This window comes from Podarcis gaigeae, assembly GCF_964106915.1.
Source record: "Podarcis gaigeae genome assembly, chromosome: Z".
NCBI classification, from domain to species: Eukaryota; Metazoa; Chordata; class Lepidosauria; order Squamata; family Lacertidae; genus Podarcis; species Podarcis gaigeae.
In genome coordinates this window covers 21,228,264-21,245,006 of record NC_139691.1, presented here as the reverse complement: position 1 = coordinate 21,245,006, position 16,743 = coordinate 21,228,264, and the positions used below count along the sequence as shown (strand labels likewise).

Here is a 16,743-nt window from a genome sequence, read left to right as displayed (position 1 = left end):
CCTCAGATTGCAATGACTTACAATTATAGAATTGTAGAGTTTGAGGGGATCCTGAGAGTCATCTAGTCTCAACTAAATCTCAACTAAAGAATGCATGTCAGATGGTCACTAAACCCTCTGCTTAAAAACCTCCAATGAAGGAGTGTCCACCACCTTCTGAGGGTGTCTGTTCCACAGTCCAACAGCTCTCACGGTAAGAAAGTTCTTCTTGTTTAATCAGAATCTCTTTTCTTGTAACTTGAATCTATTGGTTTGTGTCCTACCCTCCAGAACAAGAAGAAACCTTGCTCCACCTTCTTTGACAGCTATTTAGATATTTGAAGATGGCTATCATATTTTTTCTCAGTGTCTTCTTTTCCAGGCAAAACATACCCAATTCCCTCTACTGTTCCTCATAAAGCTTCATTTCCTTGATTATTGCAATGTGGTCTCATATTTTGACTTGAGTTCTGCATACACCCTTCAATCCTTTTGGGTCTGTTTTCTGTTAAAGGAATGAACATTAAGCAGTATGGACCAAATAAAAAAAAGTCCAAAGTTGTGGTTTAAGAACATCAGAAGAGCCTGGCTGCTGTATGAGACCAAATTGCAATTTAGTTCAGTATTAGGGTTGTCAAGCCAGCAGCATCCTAGACCTGAGATTTCAGGGCCAAAACCTGAGACCTAGGGACAGTCGCTCGTGATGTCATGGGGGAAGTCTCTGGAGACAGATTAATTGGGAGAGGGGAGCAGAGGGGGACTAGCCCCCATCCTGAGTGCTTACACTATAATTTGCAGCCAGCTCCTGCCAGGCTGCAGCTTGTAAGTTGCATACTGAGTCTTTATTATTATTATTATTATTATTATTATTATTATTATTATTAATCATTACAGTGGATGCTTCGGTTGCGAACGTGATCCGTGCAAACCTGGAGACTAAGTCAGCCATGGAGGTCTGGCAACCCAATATAATATCCAGTTCTCACAGTAGCCAACCAGAATATCTATGGCATGAATGGAGCAGCTCTTCTCTCACTTGTGAGTTTTGCTTTGGGAACCTTGATAGCCTGGAGAAGTTTATCGTGCTGCAAAAGTTGCAGCTTTTCATGCTGCAAAACCAAAAAGTCCCACAATTCTGAGTTCAAAGGACAGTGTGCAGAACTAGTGTATTGTCTCACCCACCCACCCCCACAAGAAGAAGGAAGGTTATTAATCCAAGATGGCACTAGGTTTGTCTCTAACAATTCTAACCGTGTAGATGCTTTCAGGCTGTGACCTTTGGTTGTTCTATAAATATGACCCTGCAAGAATGTATATAATAACAAGATGGAAACAGCTTCAATTGTTGTTTTGAAAGATTGTGCCAGCAAAAAAACATTTGCCATATCATGTCCCTTTCAGGAGGTCAGCTGCCAGATTGTTATTGAGAACTGGCCTTGGTTTTTTAAAGTAAGGTTCCGGATAAGCCTAGGAGGTTACAGGACAATTAATCTGGTCCCCCCGTCCTGCCAACCCAATAATTGGCCAAGTCAGATGCATGAGTGAAAACTAGCTACAACTTTACTGACAGACATACCCCCACCCGGCAGGGGGCTGGGGGGCTGGCATAATGTTGAATTTGGTTCTGTTGACCAAAAGGATTTCTAGCCCAAAGTCTGACCATCCCAATTCCTCCACAAGAGGAAAGAAGTGGCTGGTCCTTTTAAAGGTTCTGCCACCCTGCCCATTTGCAAGCTGTGAAAGATGCTTGGGCCCCAAGATCTCATGAGAAGTCTCCTCTTTTGCTGTGGCATCTACCACACTGCCCTGCAAACCAATCTGACAGCTTAGCTGGGCCAAGAGTTAATGCAATAACACAAGAGTCAGAGAGGAAGGTTGTAGTGAAGAAGCTACCAGGTTAAGACAGAAGCTTTCGAGCACATAAGAACTGCAGAAGAGTCCTGCTGAATCAGGCCAATGGCCCATCTAGTCCTATGTCCTGTCTTCACATTTGCCGATCAGATGCCCCTATGGGAAGCCCAAAAGCAGGACTTGAGCGTAATTTATGGAAACTGGCATTCAGAAGCATTGTTGCCCTCCTTCCGTGGAGGACCGAGCAAAGCCATCCTGGCTAGTAGCCGTCCATAGCCCTCTCCTCCTCCATGAATTTGTCTAACCAACTTTGCCTTTCTGAGAGGAGATGTGAACGGATTGGTTAATATAAGCATTTTATATGCATCAATAATAATAATAATAATAATAATAATAATAATAATAATAATAATAAATTTTATTTATACCCCGCCCTCCCCAGCCAAAGCCGGGCTCAGGGCGGCTAACAACCAATAATAAAAATGACTTGAATGAATGCAACTTAAAAACAAGATTAAAATACGACATTAAAACATTAAAACAATTAAAATGCAGCCTCATCACAGAAGGAGAAAGGAAAAAGAAAGGGGGGGAGAGAATCAAATTGACTCCAAGCCAAAGGCTGTCTTACAGGCCCTGCAGAAAGAAATCAGATCCTGCAGGGCCCTGGTGTCATGAGGCAGAGCGTTCCACCAGGCCGGAGCCAGTGTTGAAAAGGCCCTGGCTCTGGTTGAGGCTAATCTAACTTCCTTAGGGCCCGGGACCACTAGGGTGTTGCTGTTTATGGACCTTGAGGCTCTCCGTGGGTACGAGGGTCCTAGGCTGTGAAGGGCTTTAAAGGTCAAAAGCAGCACCTTAAATCTGACCCTGTACTCCACCGGGAGCCAATGCAGCTGGAAAAGCACTGGGTGAATATGCTCCCATGGCAGAGACCCCGTGAGGAGCCTCGCTGCACCTGCTGGAGTTTCTGGGACAGCTTCAAGGGCAGCCCCACATAGAGCAAATTACAGTAGTCAAGCCTGGAGGTGACCACCACATGGATCACTGTCGCCAGGTCGGGGTGGGAAAGGTAAGGGACCAACTGCTTGATGCGGCGAAGGTGGAAAAATGTCGCCTTGGCTGTTGCTGTAACCTGCACCTCCATAGCATTTCTGTCAGAGAAAGTATAGGTCTATTCTATTTTAAGGGTTCCCAAAATTAAGAAAGGCTCTCAGGTTGGATGTGTTGATATACAAAGCCCTGAACAACCTTGGCCCAGTGTACCTTAAAGACCACCTGAGCCTTTATATCCCAGTTAGTCAGAGCTTATCTGGAAGAGGATGTTACTTGTCCCCACACCAGGGTTACTGAGACCCAACTGGCCCCAACTAGAAGTTGGGCATTTGGTGTCACCAGAGATTTGGAAGACATCCTCAATGTTGACTTTCAGGCATCTCTTGGATGCCTGACAACAGGACTTTGTAGCTGCTTAATATTTCAATTTTTTATTAGCTACTCACTTTGTTTTTAATGGTGTTTTTTGCTTTAACGCTGCACACTGTGCTGATATTTTCTGTTCACCCACTATGAACAGAGTATGGAAGGATTCCCTGGGTGGCTGTTCACACCTCTGAAATACTACATAGGACAAAGGGTAGTACATAAATGTTTCTAAATAGCAAAGGCCACATCTGCACCAGACATTTAAAACACTTTAGACCATTTTAACAGTGGTATAAGAGAACATGGCTTCCCAGAAAGCTGTAGTTTGTTAAGGGTGCTGGGAGTTGTTATGAAGCCCCTATTTCCCTCCCAGAACTATAGTTCCCAGAGTGCTTTAACAGTCAATCCCTCTTCTCAGGGAGATCTGGAAACTATAGTTCTTGCAGAGGGAGTAGGAGTCTTCTCACAACTCTCAATGCCCTGAGCAAACTACACTTCCCAGGATCATTGAGGGGAAGCCATGAGTGTTTAAAAGTGGTGTCATAAAGCTTTAAATGTGTGGGGCAGATGTGGCCTCTGAAAGACATCAGCTGATCCAGGTTGCACCTATAAATACCCACCATGATTCTCGCCCGCTCCTTCAACTCCCTTTCTGAACCTGACACTCAACAGGCCTGCTCCATTGTATCCGCAGAAGGCCTCAGACCTGACAGTGGCACTATGATGCCCTCAGAGGTCACAGAACCATTTCACAAAGCAGAAAACATAGGCAGGCAGACATATATAGGCAGGCAGACACAGCATGTCCTCACACTCCCCAGCCCCTAGTCTGCACCCTCTGTTTTTCTTCCCTGCTCCCCAACTACCTACCTACCGTATTTTTCGCTCTGTAAGACGCACCCGACCATAAGACGCACCTAGTGTTTAGAGGAGGAAAACAAGGGAAAAAATCTCTCCCTCTCTGCGGAGCGCCTCTTCAGCAAAGCGGGAGGAGAAATGGAAGGGGCTCCGTTTCTCCTCCTGCTTCGTTGAGGGGGCGCTGTGCAGCTCTCCTTCTCTGTGCAGTGCCATTTGCTCCATAAGACGCACACACATTTCCTCTTACTTTTTAGGAGGAAAAAAGTGTGTCTTACAGAGCGAAAAATATGGTACTTTTCTTCAATTGCAGGGGTCGGCAAGGTTTACCTCACCTAAGCTGGTTCACTCCAATGGAGATCCCTCTGTGGGCCAGATTGCGCACTCACGGCCGCGATTTCCAGCATCTGCGCAGACATGATTTCCGGTGTCTGCGTTTGCATAGACGCAATTTTCGGCATCCGAGCATGCGCAGACGCGATTTCTGGCACTACGGAAGTGAGTTCCCGAACCGTGCTGCGTCAGTTTAGCGCAATGCACAGGGACTCGCCGAGCAGGCGACTTGGTTTGGGAGTGGCTCGGGGGCCAGTTAAACGACTCCCGTGGGCCGCTTGTGGCCCATGGGCCTTAGGTTGCCTAGCCCTGAATTAAGGCCACACCCACCCTATGTGTTTAAAACATTATAATCCCACTAAAATTATCACTTGAATGTTTGCTGCCTTGGGCTCCATGGGGTGGATATAAATCATAACACTTAAAAATAAATCAATCAAATGTGTTCAGTTTCTATGGAACTGACAGGGCTTTTTGTGCTTGAATTTTTAGTTCTAAATGTGCAGTTCAGGTGTCGAAGTCTCTCAGCCCATTTAGGGTTACCCTGAAACTTGCAAACTTAGCAAATATACATAAAATGTGAGCAGAAGGAGAGGATGCAAAAAATGGAGAGGCGGGGGGAAGAAGTGTGTGTTGGAAAAAAACATCTGATTTTAAAACAAAGTTCTTTCTAAAGGTCATGCAGAAATTGAGACATAACTATTACAAGGTTCTTCCAAATAAACCCTTGCGCCTGCAAACAAGTGCATTTTTTTCTTCCATTCATTGCAAAGGTGATGATACTGCTTTCCCTTGTTTTTTTATTATAATCAACCAGCTTACTCTAATAATGTCCTTGATGTATTCAGCCAATTGGAAGATGCCCCTCCTTTCCTTTCCTTTTTGAACAGAAAAGGGGGGACGAAGGTACCCTGGCAATGGTATAAAAATCTGTGATGCACTGATGCAGTTGTCCGGTTCGTAGGGAGCAGAGAGAGGGAAGTTTTGTTCACTGCACCCTTGAAGGATTCAGTTCCTTACTAGTTAGCACAGAGTGAGGAGCAGTCAGAGTAATCAGTCTCTGGCAATCATGGCCAAGGTAGCTTGGCTGTGGTTTCTGCTGCTTTCACCCACTATCCATGGAAAAGGTAAGTCCTTTTAGGATGAAATTTTAATATTGTTTAAATGAGATGTACAATACTTCGTTCTTCAGAATTCATAAGAGTAACAATCAGGGCTGCAATGTTTCATTTTTTAGATTAAAACTTTTAAAGGTTTTTAACTTTTTATGCTTTTAATGTATAGTTTCATGGCTTTATTGCTGTAAGCTGCTTTGATTTTTTTATGATGCAGAAATATAGTCAGGCTTTTTAAAATACAAATAAACCAATAAGCTAAATAATGTGCCACACAATTAACCAGTGGCAGACTTTTAAAAAATATTATCTTTAATACACAGAGATGAGTGAAGCTGCCACTTTTGCATTTCCATGTCAATTTGTATTCCCCCCTTCAAATCCACATGAAAATTAATCAGCATTTCAATGAGAATGTCTCATTGAATTTATATACATTTCTGTGCACATCTTACCACAGCATATGCAGTTCTGTTTGCATTACTTGGATGGAGAACTGCAGGGTTCAGAGAAGTGTGGATTTAAAAGGATGGCTGTATTTTGATTAACATATTGTTTCAGAAAGTTAGGGAGGTTTGCCTTTAACTGAGGACTGAATCCGATCTCTTTGGCTTCTCTATTAATGCAACAACTCATTATAAAAGCAGCCTTGAGACATTTCTCCTTCCACTTTGGAATGTTTCTTCTTAACTGATGCCTCTCGCTACGGCACCCGGTGTCTCATCTACAAAGTTGTTGCTTCGGTTCAGAACTAGGCATGGGTTGTAAGACAGTAAAGCCGCAGATTGTGTGTTGCAACTGAAATGTGTGATGTTGCTCTGTTGCATTGTTGTGAGGAAGAGGCAGGAAATTTCACTGTTTGCTTAATCACTCCTGGCTATATATTATGGCTTTGATTAAATTACACAAAGCAAGAAAACTTCCAAAGAAGTTGTAGAACATTTTGTATGCTTTTTTTCTGTAAATCTGCCTAGGCACTTAAGTGACTGCAATTGATCTGATGGTTTTATGCCACTCTACATTTGCTGTACCTTTAAAATTTTGCAAGGCTTTTCATCCTTTTCATTCTGTCCTCTCATTCACATTTACTACATAAGCCAAATGTCATTCTTTGATATGTTTAAGAAAGAAGCATGAAGTGTTTAGCATGTCATGGGGGCTTGAACAGGTGGATGGAACAGGTGTGGTTTTCAAAATGTAGCAGATGCCGTAATCTTGCATAATCTTAGCTTCGTGGCAAATTACTTATGATGTTGTTTTCTGGCATTGTTTTTTGAGAAATGTATTTCTTAGTTGCTTTGAGCTCAACATTTATTGCCGGAAAAGCAGTGTTTAAATATTAAATTAATTACTCGGAATCAGAGGCAGTAGTGCTGTTGCACCCCAGGAACTTCTTGTGGGCTTACCATTGAGGTATTTAACTGGGCATTATGATAATGTGATGCTGGACTAGATGAGCCCATGGCCTGATCCAGCTCTTGTTGTGTACTTATGGTAAATAAGCCTTGTGCAAGACCTCTGTATTTATTTAATTTTAAAAGGTTAACTGAACCTCTTGTCTTGCGTCTTTGGTTTCATAAGTGTTCTGGTTGTCAGTTGCCTATTACCTTCTCCAGCAGGTGGCTTCAGAGGTCAGTTGGTGTCTCTTTATGCAAGGAGGTGTCCGTTATTAGCTCTTTATGCCTGTCTACAAGCCACAATGGCTATGTGCTAACTTCATTGTCAGAGGCAAGTTGTGCTTGTGGGCCTCCTGTTTGTGAGCCTTGTGTGCAAAAGATGGCAGGTTCAGCTCTTAATAGGGCTCAGAAAGGCACCTGCATGAAACACCCCCCCCCCAACGCTAATTTTCTTTCAAGAGAGAAGTGCTTGCATGAGATATACAAGCCAGGTTTTTTGGGGGGGTTACTGCTGTTTATGGTAAGCAGTCTTAAGAAAATGCCTGGGAAGGGGGCACTTTGGTGCTATTTTCTCTCTCTGACAGGGCTAGCATGAGCGTATTCAGGATTTATGTGGGGGGGGAGCCTCAGTTAAGTATTTTTATTGATTTACTTGATTTGGGGGGCAGCCCCCTTGCCTACGCTCATGTTGGGGGGCGAGTCTCAGTTAAGTATTTTTATTGATTTACTTGATTTGGGGGGCAGCCCCCTTGCCTACGCTCATGTTGGGGGGCGAGTCTCAGTTAAGTATTTTTATTAATTTACTTGATTTGGGGGGGGGCAGCCCCCTTGGCTACGCTCATGTTGGGGGGGAGTCTCAGTTAAGTATTTTTATTGATTTACTTGATTTGGGGGGCAGCCCCCTTGCCTACGCTCATATTGGGGGGCGAGTCTCAGTTAAGTATTTTTATTGATTTACTTGATTTGGGGGGCAGCCCCCTTGCCTACGCTCATATTGGGGGGGGAGTCTCAGTTAAGTATTTTTATTAATTTACTTGATTTGGGGGGGGCAGCCCCCTTGGCTACGTTCATGTTGGGGGGGCGAGCCTCAGTTAAGTATTTTTATTGATTTACTTGATTTTGGGGGGGCAGCCCCCTTGCCTACGCTCATGTTGGGGGGGGAGCCTCAGTTAAGTATTTTTATTGATTTACTTGATTGGGGGGGCAGCCCCCTTGGCCACGCCAATGCAGGCTAATGCTCTGATCTGGTAGACAATATTGTTACTGGCCCCCCATTCTCCGAGCAGCAACAGCCTCCAGGGGTTCCTGTGCTTACGCAGGTTTAGTTTCCTTGGAATGAAGGCCAGCGGAGACTGTGATGTCTTTAGGATATATAGGTTTATTTACATGTGTATTACAGGTACAGCGTGAGCAAAAGATGAAAGCACTTACCGCATTAATGCTGCAGCAGATCTGGTATTAGGTTTCCAGAGAAGCCTCAAGTCACAGTTTGGGATCCAACACAGAACAACACATGTCTCTATGTCTGAGGCTTCCTAAATCAGTGACGGCTCACACACAGCCCCACAATAGGATGTTGTTCTTCATCCTAGGATGACAGTGGTATCCAGCAGAGGAAAAGGCCCACTTATTTGTCTGTGTGTGTTTAAATAAATAAACAAACAAATAAAATTGATTTGCTGGACCAGATTCTTCAATTCACTTTAATTGCACAGGCCTAAATTTCTGGCAGGACATGGGTGGTGCTGTGGGTTAAACCACAGAGCCTAGGACTTGCCAATCAGAAGGTTGGCGGTTCGAATCCCCGCGACGGGGTGAGCTCCCATTGCTCGGTCCCTGCTCCTGCCAACCTAGCAGTTTGAAAGCACGTCAAAGTGCAAGTAGATAAATACGTACCGCTCTGGCGGGAAGATAAACGGCGTTTCCGTGTGCTGTTCTGGTTCTCCAGAAGCAACTTGGTCATGCTGGCTACATGACGCGGAAACTGTACGTTGGCTCCCTCGGCCAATAAAGCGAGATGAGCGCCGCAACCCCAGAGTCAGCCACGACTGGACCTAATCTTCAGGGTCCCTTTACTTTTACAAATTTCTGGCATATCAATCAATCGGTCCTGTGAAATAATATAATAACCTTCTATTTATCTTGCTGCTCCCCCAGTTGTTCTGGATTTGACTGGCCCACATGAGACCCATGGCACTTGGAGGGCTTCGGTCACTTTGCCATGTTTGTATGACCCATCTCCTGACTTCCTGGAACAAAGTGTTGTTTGGAGGCAGCGGGATCATCACAATAGAGCCATCTTTCACCGGGATAATGACTCCGGGGACCAAACACCTGTGGCACATTTCAGAGACCGACTCACCGTTCCTAAGCAACCCCTGGGAGATGTCTCCCTCCTGATCCACGATCTCGACATGGCAGATAGAGGGCGATATGCCTGTGAAGTTACCTTCCTGACCAAAAACAATACCAGGGTAACAATATCAAGGATCATCATACTGAAGGTTAAAAAAGGTAACCTGCATTAATATGCTGAGAAGGCTGCATGGTTAAAAATGCAATATATGTGTGTGTGTGTATATATATATATTTAAGTTGCATAGTATCATTTTCTATTTTGTTTATTCAGAGAATCTGTGGTTTGCTTTTTTAAAAAAAGATTCTCAAGCAGGATTTTAAAAATGTGAAGGAAGAAGAAAATATAGCTTTGCTTTCACCATTCAGGTGCTCAGCTGCTTCTTTGCAAGGTGCCTTGGTGACAGATGGGACTGGCTTTAAAAGAGGATTAGGCAAATTCAGGGGGGAGAGGGCTATCAATGGCTACTAGCTACAATGCTCAGCTCTGCCTTCTCAGTTGAAGGCAGCAATGCCTCTTTCTGATAAACAGTTGCTGGGAACCACAGGAGGGGTGAGTACTGTTGTGCTTGGACCCTACTTGCAGATTTCTCAGAAGAGGCCACTGTGAGAACAGGATGCTGGACTAGATGGGCCTAATCCAGAAGGGCTCTTCTTATGTTCTAAATGGAGGGAGGGGACAGGTCCCCAAGCTTTTTATCAATTGTGAAAAGAGGTAGAACCTTGAGGATCACATTCTCCTAGAACCTTACAATTCCAAAGTATCTTCAGTCGTCTTCCTTTACTTTCCTCGCTTTCTATGTCTGCTTGAGCTGTTTAAGTACCAAATTTGCTGCAGGTGTTTGATAAGTATCGTTTTGCTTCCCAGTTCCAGTGGCCAAGCCTGTCATTAAGGCCACCAACAATGATGAGACCAGCTTGCCTGGCGTGATGAGGTTCAACCTGTCGTGCTTGACCAGTGGCTCTCCGCCCATCACTTACCGCTGGTTCAAACAAGTGGAAGGAAGCAATGCAACCCTTGTGGGCAAGGAAGCTGTACTTACCTTTGACAGGCTGGAGGCATCGGATGCTGGCAGATACTACTGTGAAGTTGAAAACAGGGTCAGCAAGCAGATCCAGCAGAGTAGAGCTATTCGGATAAACGTGCAAAGTAAGAGCATCCAACAGCCTCTGCTATGCAAAGATCCACAATGTAGCTCCAGAGTGATTTAGTTTTAGGAAACCCAATTCATTCATTTATTCAAATAATAATAATATTTAATAAAAAATGCAGTAAAATGGCTACATACAAATTCAAGAAAACCAGAATACAGCACAAAGCAATACATAGTGTAACAATAGCCTCTCCAAAGCAGCTAACCCCTCCCCCCCCCCGCGCGCGCACAATTTATAACCAACAGTTTTGTCCAGGCTTGGCCTCTGTGTTAAGAGCTCCAGTATCTGAAATTCTTTGCATGAAATAGATAGATTTTATTCTATTTTATTTGACAAAGTTTATAAACTACATTTTAAAAACATATCAGAGCAGTGTACAATAATCAAATCCACAGTACACAATAAAACAATGTGTTCTGCTCCCTAGTTTCCCTTAGGCATCTGTTTGGCCACTGTGAAAACAGGGTGCTGAACTAGATGGGCCATTGGCCTGATTCAGCAGGATCTTCTTACGTCTTACTTTCTTAATATAAAATTCAGTTCAGAAAGATCAATAAGGCAGAAGGCTACAATCCTGTATCTAAAAAACAAAGGACAAGTGTGAATTGGGAGCCCACAGCATTTTAACTCTTACCTGCCCATTAAGTTCCTAGGGAAGCCCCAAGTCACAGCTTTGGGTCTAGCGTACAGCAGACACATCCCTGCTTCTGCAGCTTCCAAGATCAGCCAAAACTCTCTCTCACACAGAGTTCCCCATCTTTGATTGATATGGCATCCCACCAGGTGATGTGGAAAAAAGCCTACCCACTTGTCTCTATGGCAGCCTCCTACAACATGTAAATGGCAGTACTTAACTGGCCAGCCAAGGCCATTACCTTAACAGAAAGACTAGTTTGATTGGTTCAGCAGGTTTCCTGTCCTAGATTTGCACTCTACACATACACAGGATTGCAGGTTTGGAAGGAACCCACAGGTATCATCCGGACTGACACACACACCCCACCCTCCCAAAAAAACCAACCCTTTACAGTATGTTAGCTGCCCTGTAAACACCAGTTACATTGATGGTGCAAGATACATATTAGAAGGAATAAAAGCTGTGGAATACCAACAGTTATTAAGCACTATCAGTGCATCTAGTGATTATCAGAATCTTACATGCAAAAAAGAACTCATCTGTTCTTCAGAAAAGGAGAGAGAAAAATGCATTCCTGCTTTTGCTTGCAGGTTCTGCAGTGCCATCTACTTTGGGGCCTAGCACTGAGTTCGCAATGAGCACCACAGCTGTGGCAGGTAAGCTGTCGCCAAATGATAGGCCGTTCAGTTTTGAGTTGTGGGTGGGAAATGCATGGGTGATTGAGGTGGGGTCGCCTGCTCCTCTGCCTGGCCTTCAACTGCTACAGCAGGCAGCATTTGCGGAATGCCCCCAGTTGTCCTTCTCCTGCTTTTGTCCGCTGTCGCCCCCCCCCCCTTGTTGAAGGCATCCTCTAGTTGTCCACGTGGTCGTGGGTGGAGGGGAAATAGAAATAGAAGGACTCCTTCACCCTGCAGCCTCAAAAGGTGACCCTGTAAACTCAACTCGTCTCTAGTTGTGTATCAAGTGTGAGGAGGCGGAGGCCCAATCTAGACAGCAAAGGGGTGTGGGGATGAGGGGTGCCAAAACCTTCCCAGTGCCTTGCAATGCCACACCACAGCACTTCCCAGGGCATGGTTTTCTCCCAGCTGAGTCCTGCCGAGAGAACAGTGGCCCTGGGGGACAAGAGTGCATGTGGGGAAGGCACAGTATGGGGACGTATCTCTAATATTCTCACAGATGCCACCAGCACGGCTTGGATGGTGTTCGGAGGAAGAACTACATCTGGCAGCTTCAACTCAAGAGAGCTCACCATGGCAAAACGTGAGGAACATTAGTGTGGCCTTCCTGTTATTTTAGACTGCAGGAGGAGGACAACCTGAATTCCCAGGGAGGGGAATGTGCAATGCGGCATCTCTTTAGGTTTACTGGGAAAGCTCTGGGGTTCACTGCAAAAAAATCCTCTGCTCAGGGGCCTTTCCAGGCAATGTCAGAATCCTTCTCAATGGCTCTAGTCACCCTTTCCTTCTCTCTGAGTGCCAAGCACCCAGAAGTCTGCTTCTGTCCCTAAGGCTCCTTCGCAAACTAGGAGACCGTGTTTGCAGTGGGGCCTTGGCTACTCCCCCTGGGTTAGCCCTTGAGCACAGATGTACTGATAAAGTAGCAAGTGACAGGTAAAGTTTAGCTCATTACAGGGGCTAGCATTTTCAGCTCCGAAAACTAGCCAAGCTGTACAGTACTGTGGGGCTTTCATTGCCTCTTTAGGACTCGACTTGAGGAAGAGGATACTCTCACTAGCAGCCAGGAATGTATTTCTGTACCCACAGAAGCACAAGCATCATTTCCTCCAGAGCAGACACACTGACATGGGTCGACCTGAATTAGTCCTGTTCATGCCTTTCAGTGAGTCTTCTCTGAATAGGGCTAACATGGAATACAAATGTACTAGTAACTGGTGTATCCTGGCTCAAAGATGTGTTCCAAAAAAGATCAGCTTCCTAAGTGGCCTACATATACCTTGACTGTTGCTGGGAGTCCCCAGTTTTGAGGAACATTTGTGCACTGTCATTTCCAGAGGGAGAGGGAGAATTTAGATTTTTATTTCATTTAGGACTCATCCAGACTTACCTTTCACTCTGCACTTTCTAGGCACAGGTCCATGGTTTCCTGGTTTGTGTTTGAACATGTGTGTGTGGGGGGGTTGTTTTTGGTGCCCCACCGCTTTCCACAGGAAAACCCGATATTTACTGCTGAATTGGAGCAAACAGCTATTCAGATTTCCTGCAGGCTACTGCTTGCTCCAATTCGGTGGTAAAGAGTTGGTTTCATGGAGAAAGTGCTGGAGGCAAAAAGAAGAAGACCCTGTCCGACATGAGCCTGTTTCTAAAGGTCACCCCAATTGACACCCCAGCAGAAGTACCCAACATCTCAACCCTAAAGTCTTTTGTGTGGCTCCGGAGATGAAATTCGCCCTGCGAATACACTGGGGTGGGGTGGGGAATTCTAACAGCTGCTGCATAGATTCTCCTCCAGCCTTGCTTCAGTTGCTCTTTGGGTGAAAGCCGGTCTCCTTTCTGCTGATGCAGCATCTTTGCCTTGATTTGCAGGTCCAGCTACAACACCAGCAACTACGACAGCGACTACTACTGGGAAGCCTTTACCAAAGCCTACTGGTAAAGACAGCACTTGATAGCAAAGTTAAGGAAAAGGAGGAAGTGAAGTTGCCTGTGTGGCAGGCTTGAAGGTGGCAGAATTCAGGCTGCAAGTTGGAAGTGCCATTTTTGAATGCATCCCCCATTAGTGGGGGGGGGGGACGAACTTGCTAAAAGTATTTTGGTTTTTTTAACCAAACCCCTTACATACTAGGGAGTACAGGAAAGTTAGGCTCCAACCCTTTGCCTGCCACTTTTCAGGATACTTTTAACATGGGAAAGGATTTAAAATGTTTTGATTCCCCTTCAAGCTGACCTATTCTCAGAACTAGGGATTGGGAAGAATTTAAATTTAGTTCACATTTAAAGGCAGTTGTATCAAATCCACACTTTTCAAAACTGTGTGAGAACCTAAACAGTGTCACCCTACAAAATTCACCCTTTTCTGAATTTTGCAGTGTAGTTTTCCAAGCAGTGTTTACAGAAATGTATATATTTGGGGAACATGTGCATTAAAATGAACATATCAGTATGAACAGACATACAAATATGTAAGTCTCATCCTTTGCTGTGTTATCCTAGGGTCCAAGATGTCAACTTTTGCCATCATCATGCTTGTTCTGCTCTCCTTTGTTCTCACTGGTATTCTTACGTGTCTTGTCTGCTACAGAATACATGGAACTGGTGAGTGAGTTAGATTTCACTCAGAAAACAATGGCTTCTCTGATATGACAGAGTGAAATGATATATGAAGAACTGGAGGGAGGGACTCTGCTGCATTAGTCCTCAGGACTAGGGTGGGTGGACCAGGGTGAAGGATTTAGGAACCCTATCTATGGGACTAGTGAACTGCAGGTAGTTCTTAACATAACTTTGTACGTCCCTCCCGAAGCTATGTGCTTGGTAGAAAAGGATGACCATGCCAGACAGAAGGAGTGTTTATAGGCCGTTTTGCCTAAGAGCTGCACCAGTGCCCCCCTGCCACATACAGAACAACACAGCAGCTGCATGTGTTTTCCCCTTGTTGGGATTAGGGTATAAGCTGCACTTCTATTGTTCATCTGATATTGCTTGTTACATTTTTAACAAAAGCTGTTTGCAGTTTTGAAATGATTGTACTTTTCTGGAGGGACATTTGCTCATAAAGTTCTGCTGTTTGTTTTTTGTATTTCAGGTGATGGCTTTCCAATTTCATAGTAAGTGATTATCTGATTATCTAGGGATTGTAGAACTGACATGTTTGGGCTGGCAGCATATTGGAAAGATGAATATGAATAAGTGAAAAGGACCTGAAATATAAATGCTACAGTGCATATGTGTTGTGGTAGGAGGAGAGTGAATGAGAAGTAGGTCTCATCCGGAATGGCCAGATTCAGGGCTGGATTATCCAAAAAGATGTGGTTAGGGCACTAGCAAAGCAGGGGTACCCAAAAAGTGACCATTTTGTTTGTGTGTGTGTTTTTGGGAGGGGAATGACCTTTGATATTTTAAAGAAAAAGTATTGAGGTGGTCATGGGAAAAATCAGAACTTTGCTAGTCTTCCTTACACTCTACTCGTACTCTTCTTGATTTTTCTTTTCTCTTTTTTATTTTGAATTTATTTTGAACTACATATTGTGGAGAGCACCATAATCTTTTCAGTGCTCAGGGCCTCTGGCAGTCCTAATCCAGCCTCAGCCAGATGTCACCAGTGGGCTCAGCTGATCCCCTGCTTTTGCAAAGGACATAAACTATTGGATCAGATATTTGGGCTAAAATCTAGGAACTCTTTAAAACAAGAGTAGACACTTCCAGCAAATCAGGCCTTGCTCTGTGGCTTGACAAACTCCCTGATTCGTGTTTTTTTGGTAGTGGCATAAGTTCCGCTACCACTAGAAAAATAAAAGTGTGCAAAATGACAGCAAGAACCGCACAACTCCATACAGCAAGTGAGCCTCCTATCTCCTTAGAAAACATGGATAGAATAGTGGTATGTTGTGAGTGGAAAGTGGCCAAATGTTAATCTTTGCACTTGTTTAAAAGTTGAAGCATGGATTTCAGAAGCAGACTGTGCACATTGGAAAGGCTGAAACAGGACATAGGAAGCTGTGCAAAAAGACCATCTAACTGCAGAAATGCCAATCAGGCTTTGAAGTTCCAGCCCTCCAAAGTACTTCGTTTTCTTCCCTTACGCCTATTGCAAGCCCTGGGTCTATTGACCTGATTCTCACCTTTTACTTTCTGTTTCAGCTTCTGTATTACCAGAGGCACAGATGAAGACGATGATGACAACACAGGTGGAAGTGGTGGGGACAACCCACATGACCTAGGAAGAAACAACAGGTGTGCATGTTCGTATGAGTACGAGTTACTGAACGGCAGTGCTGACAACAGCCGCATCCTGGCACCTATACTAGGCCTTGAGGAAGAGGCGATAGAACTCAAGACAGTCAATATGTATGAGGCCCTGATCAATGAGTCAGATTCTGACATTGAAGTGCTAGATGCCCCCCTGTGAGGCGCCTTCCTTTTTCTTTTTTGCATTGATGAGAGCCAGTGTGGTATATTGGTTAAGAGCGGTAGACTTGTAATCTGGTGAACCGGATTCATGTCTCCTCTCCTCCACATGCAGCTGCTGGGTAACCTTAAGCTAGTCACACTTCTTTGAAGACTCTCAGCCCCACTTACCTCACAGAGTATTTGTTGTGAGGGAGGAAGGGAAAGGAGAATGTTAGCCACTTTGAGACTCCTTCGGGTAGTGATAAAGTGGGATATCAAATCCAAACTCTTCTTCTTCTTCTCCTCAACCCAGCAATTGTCAGGCTGGGTAAAATTGTGCCACCAATTGGGCAAAGAGGCCATACATCTTGACTTTTGCTGACACAGCCGGGATGCAATAAGAAAACGGACGCGAATTGAGAATTAGCAATTAAAAAAAGCTCAACAACATTGCACAAAAATTGGCCAAAGCTCAAAATTGATTCAATTTTTGAAAGATGGCAACCCTAGTTAAGTAGGGTGGAGTGTGGATCACAAAAGCAATGGCTTATGTTCAAGTGTGCCTCAGGAATGCATTG

General features: G+C 44.5%; 1 protein-coding gene across 2 annotated transcripts; it reads left to right on the top strand.

Moving 5' to 3' along the window:
• The first annotated feature begins 2,905 nt into the window (after positions 1 to 2,905).
• VSIG4 (V-set and immunoglobulin domain containing 4) lies at positions 2,906 to 16,485 on the top strand. 2 transcript variants are annotated; one of them, XM_083722357.1, is made up of 9 exons: positions 2,906 to 5,213; positions 9,110 to 9,466; positions 10,176 to 10,457; positions 11,690 to 11,755; positions 12,276 to 12,359; positions 13,643 to 13,708; positions 14,270 to 14,371; positions 14,862 to 14,883; positions 15,917 to 16,485. In XM_083722357.1, the coding sequence occupies exons 1-9, from the start codon at positions 5,120 to 5,122 to the stop codon at positions 16,182 to 16,184; spliced, it is 1,341 nt and encodes a 446-aa protein (XP_083578483.1). In that variant the 5' UTR covers positions 2,906 to 5,119; the 3' UTR covers positions 16,185 to 16,485. The 2 variants fall into 2 exon arrangements, with proteins under 2 accessions (XP_083578483.1, XP_083578484.1); XM_083722358.1 differs by lacking the exon at positions 2,906 to 5,213 and adding an exon at positions 5,238 to 5,567.
• Positions 16,486 to 16,743: the final 258 nt, after the last annotated feature.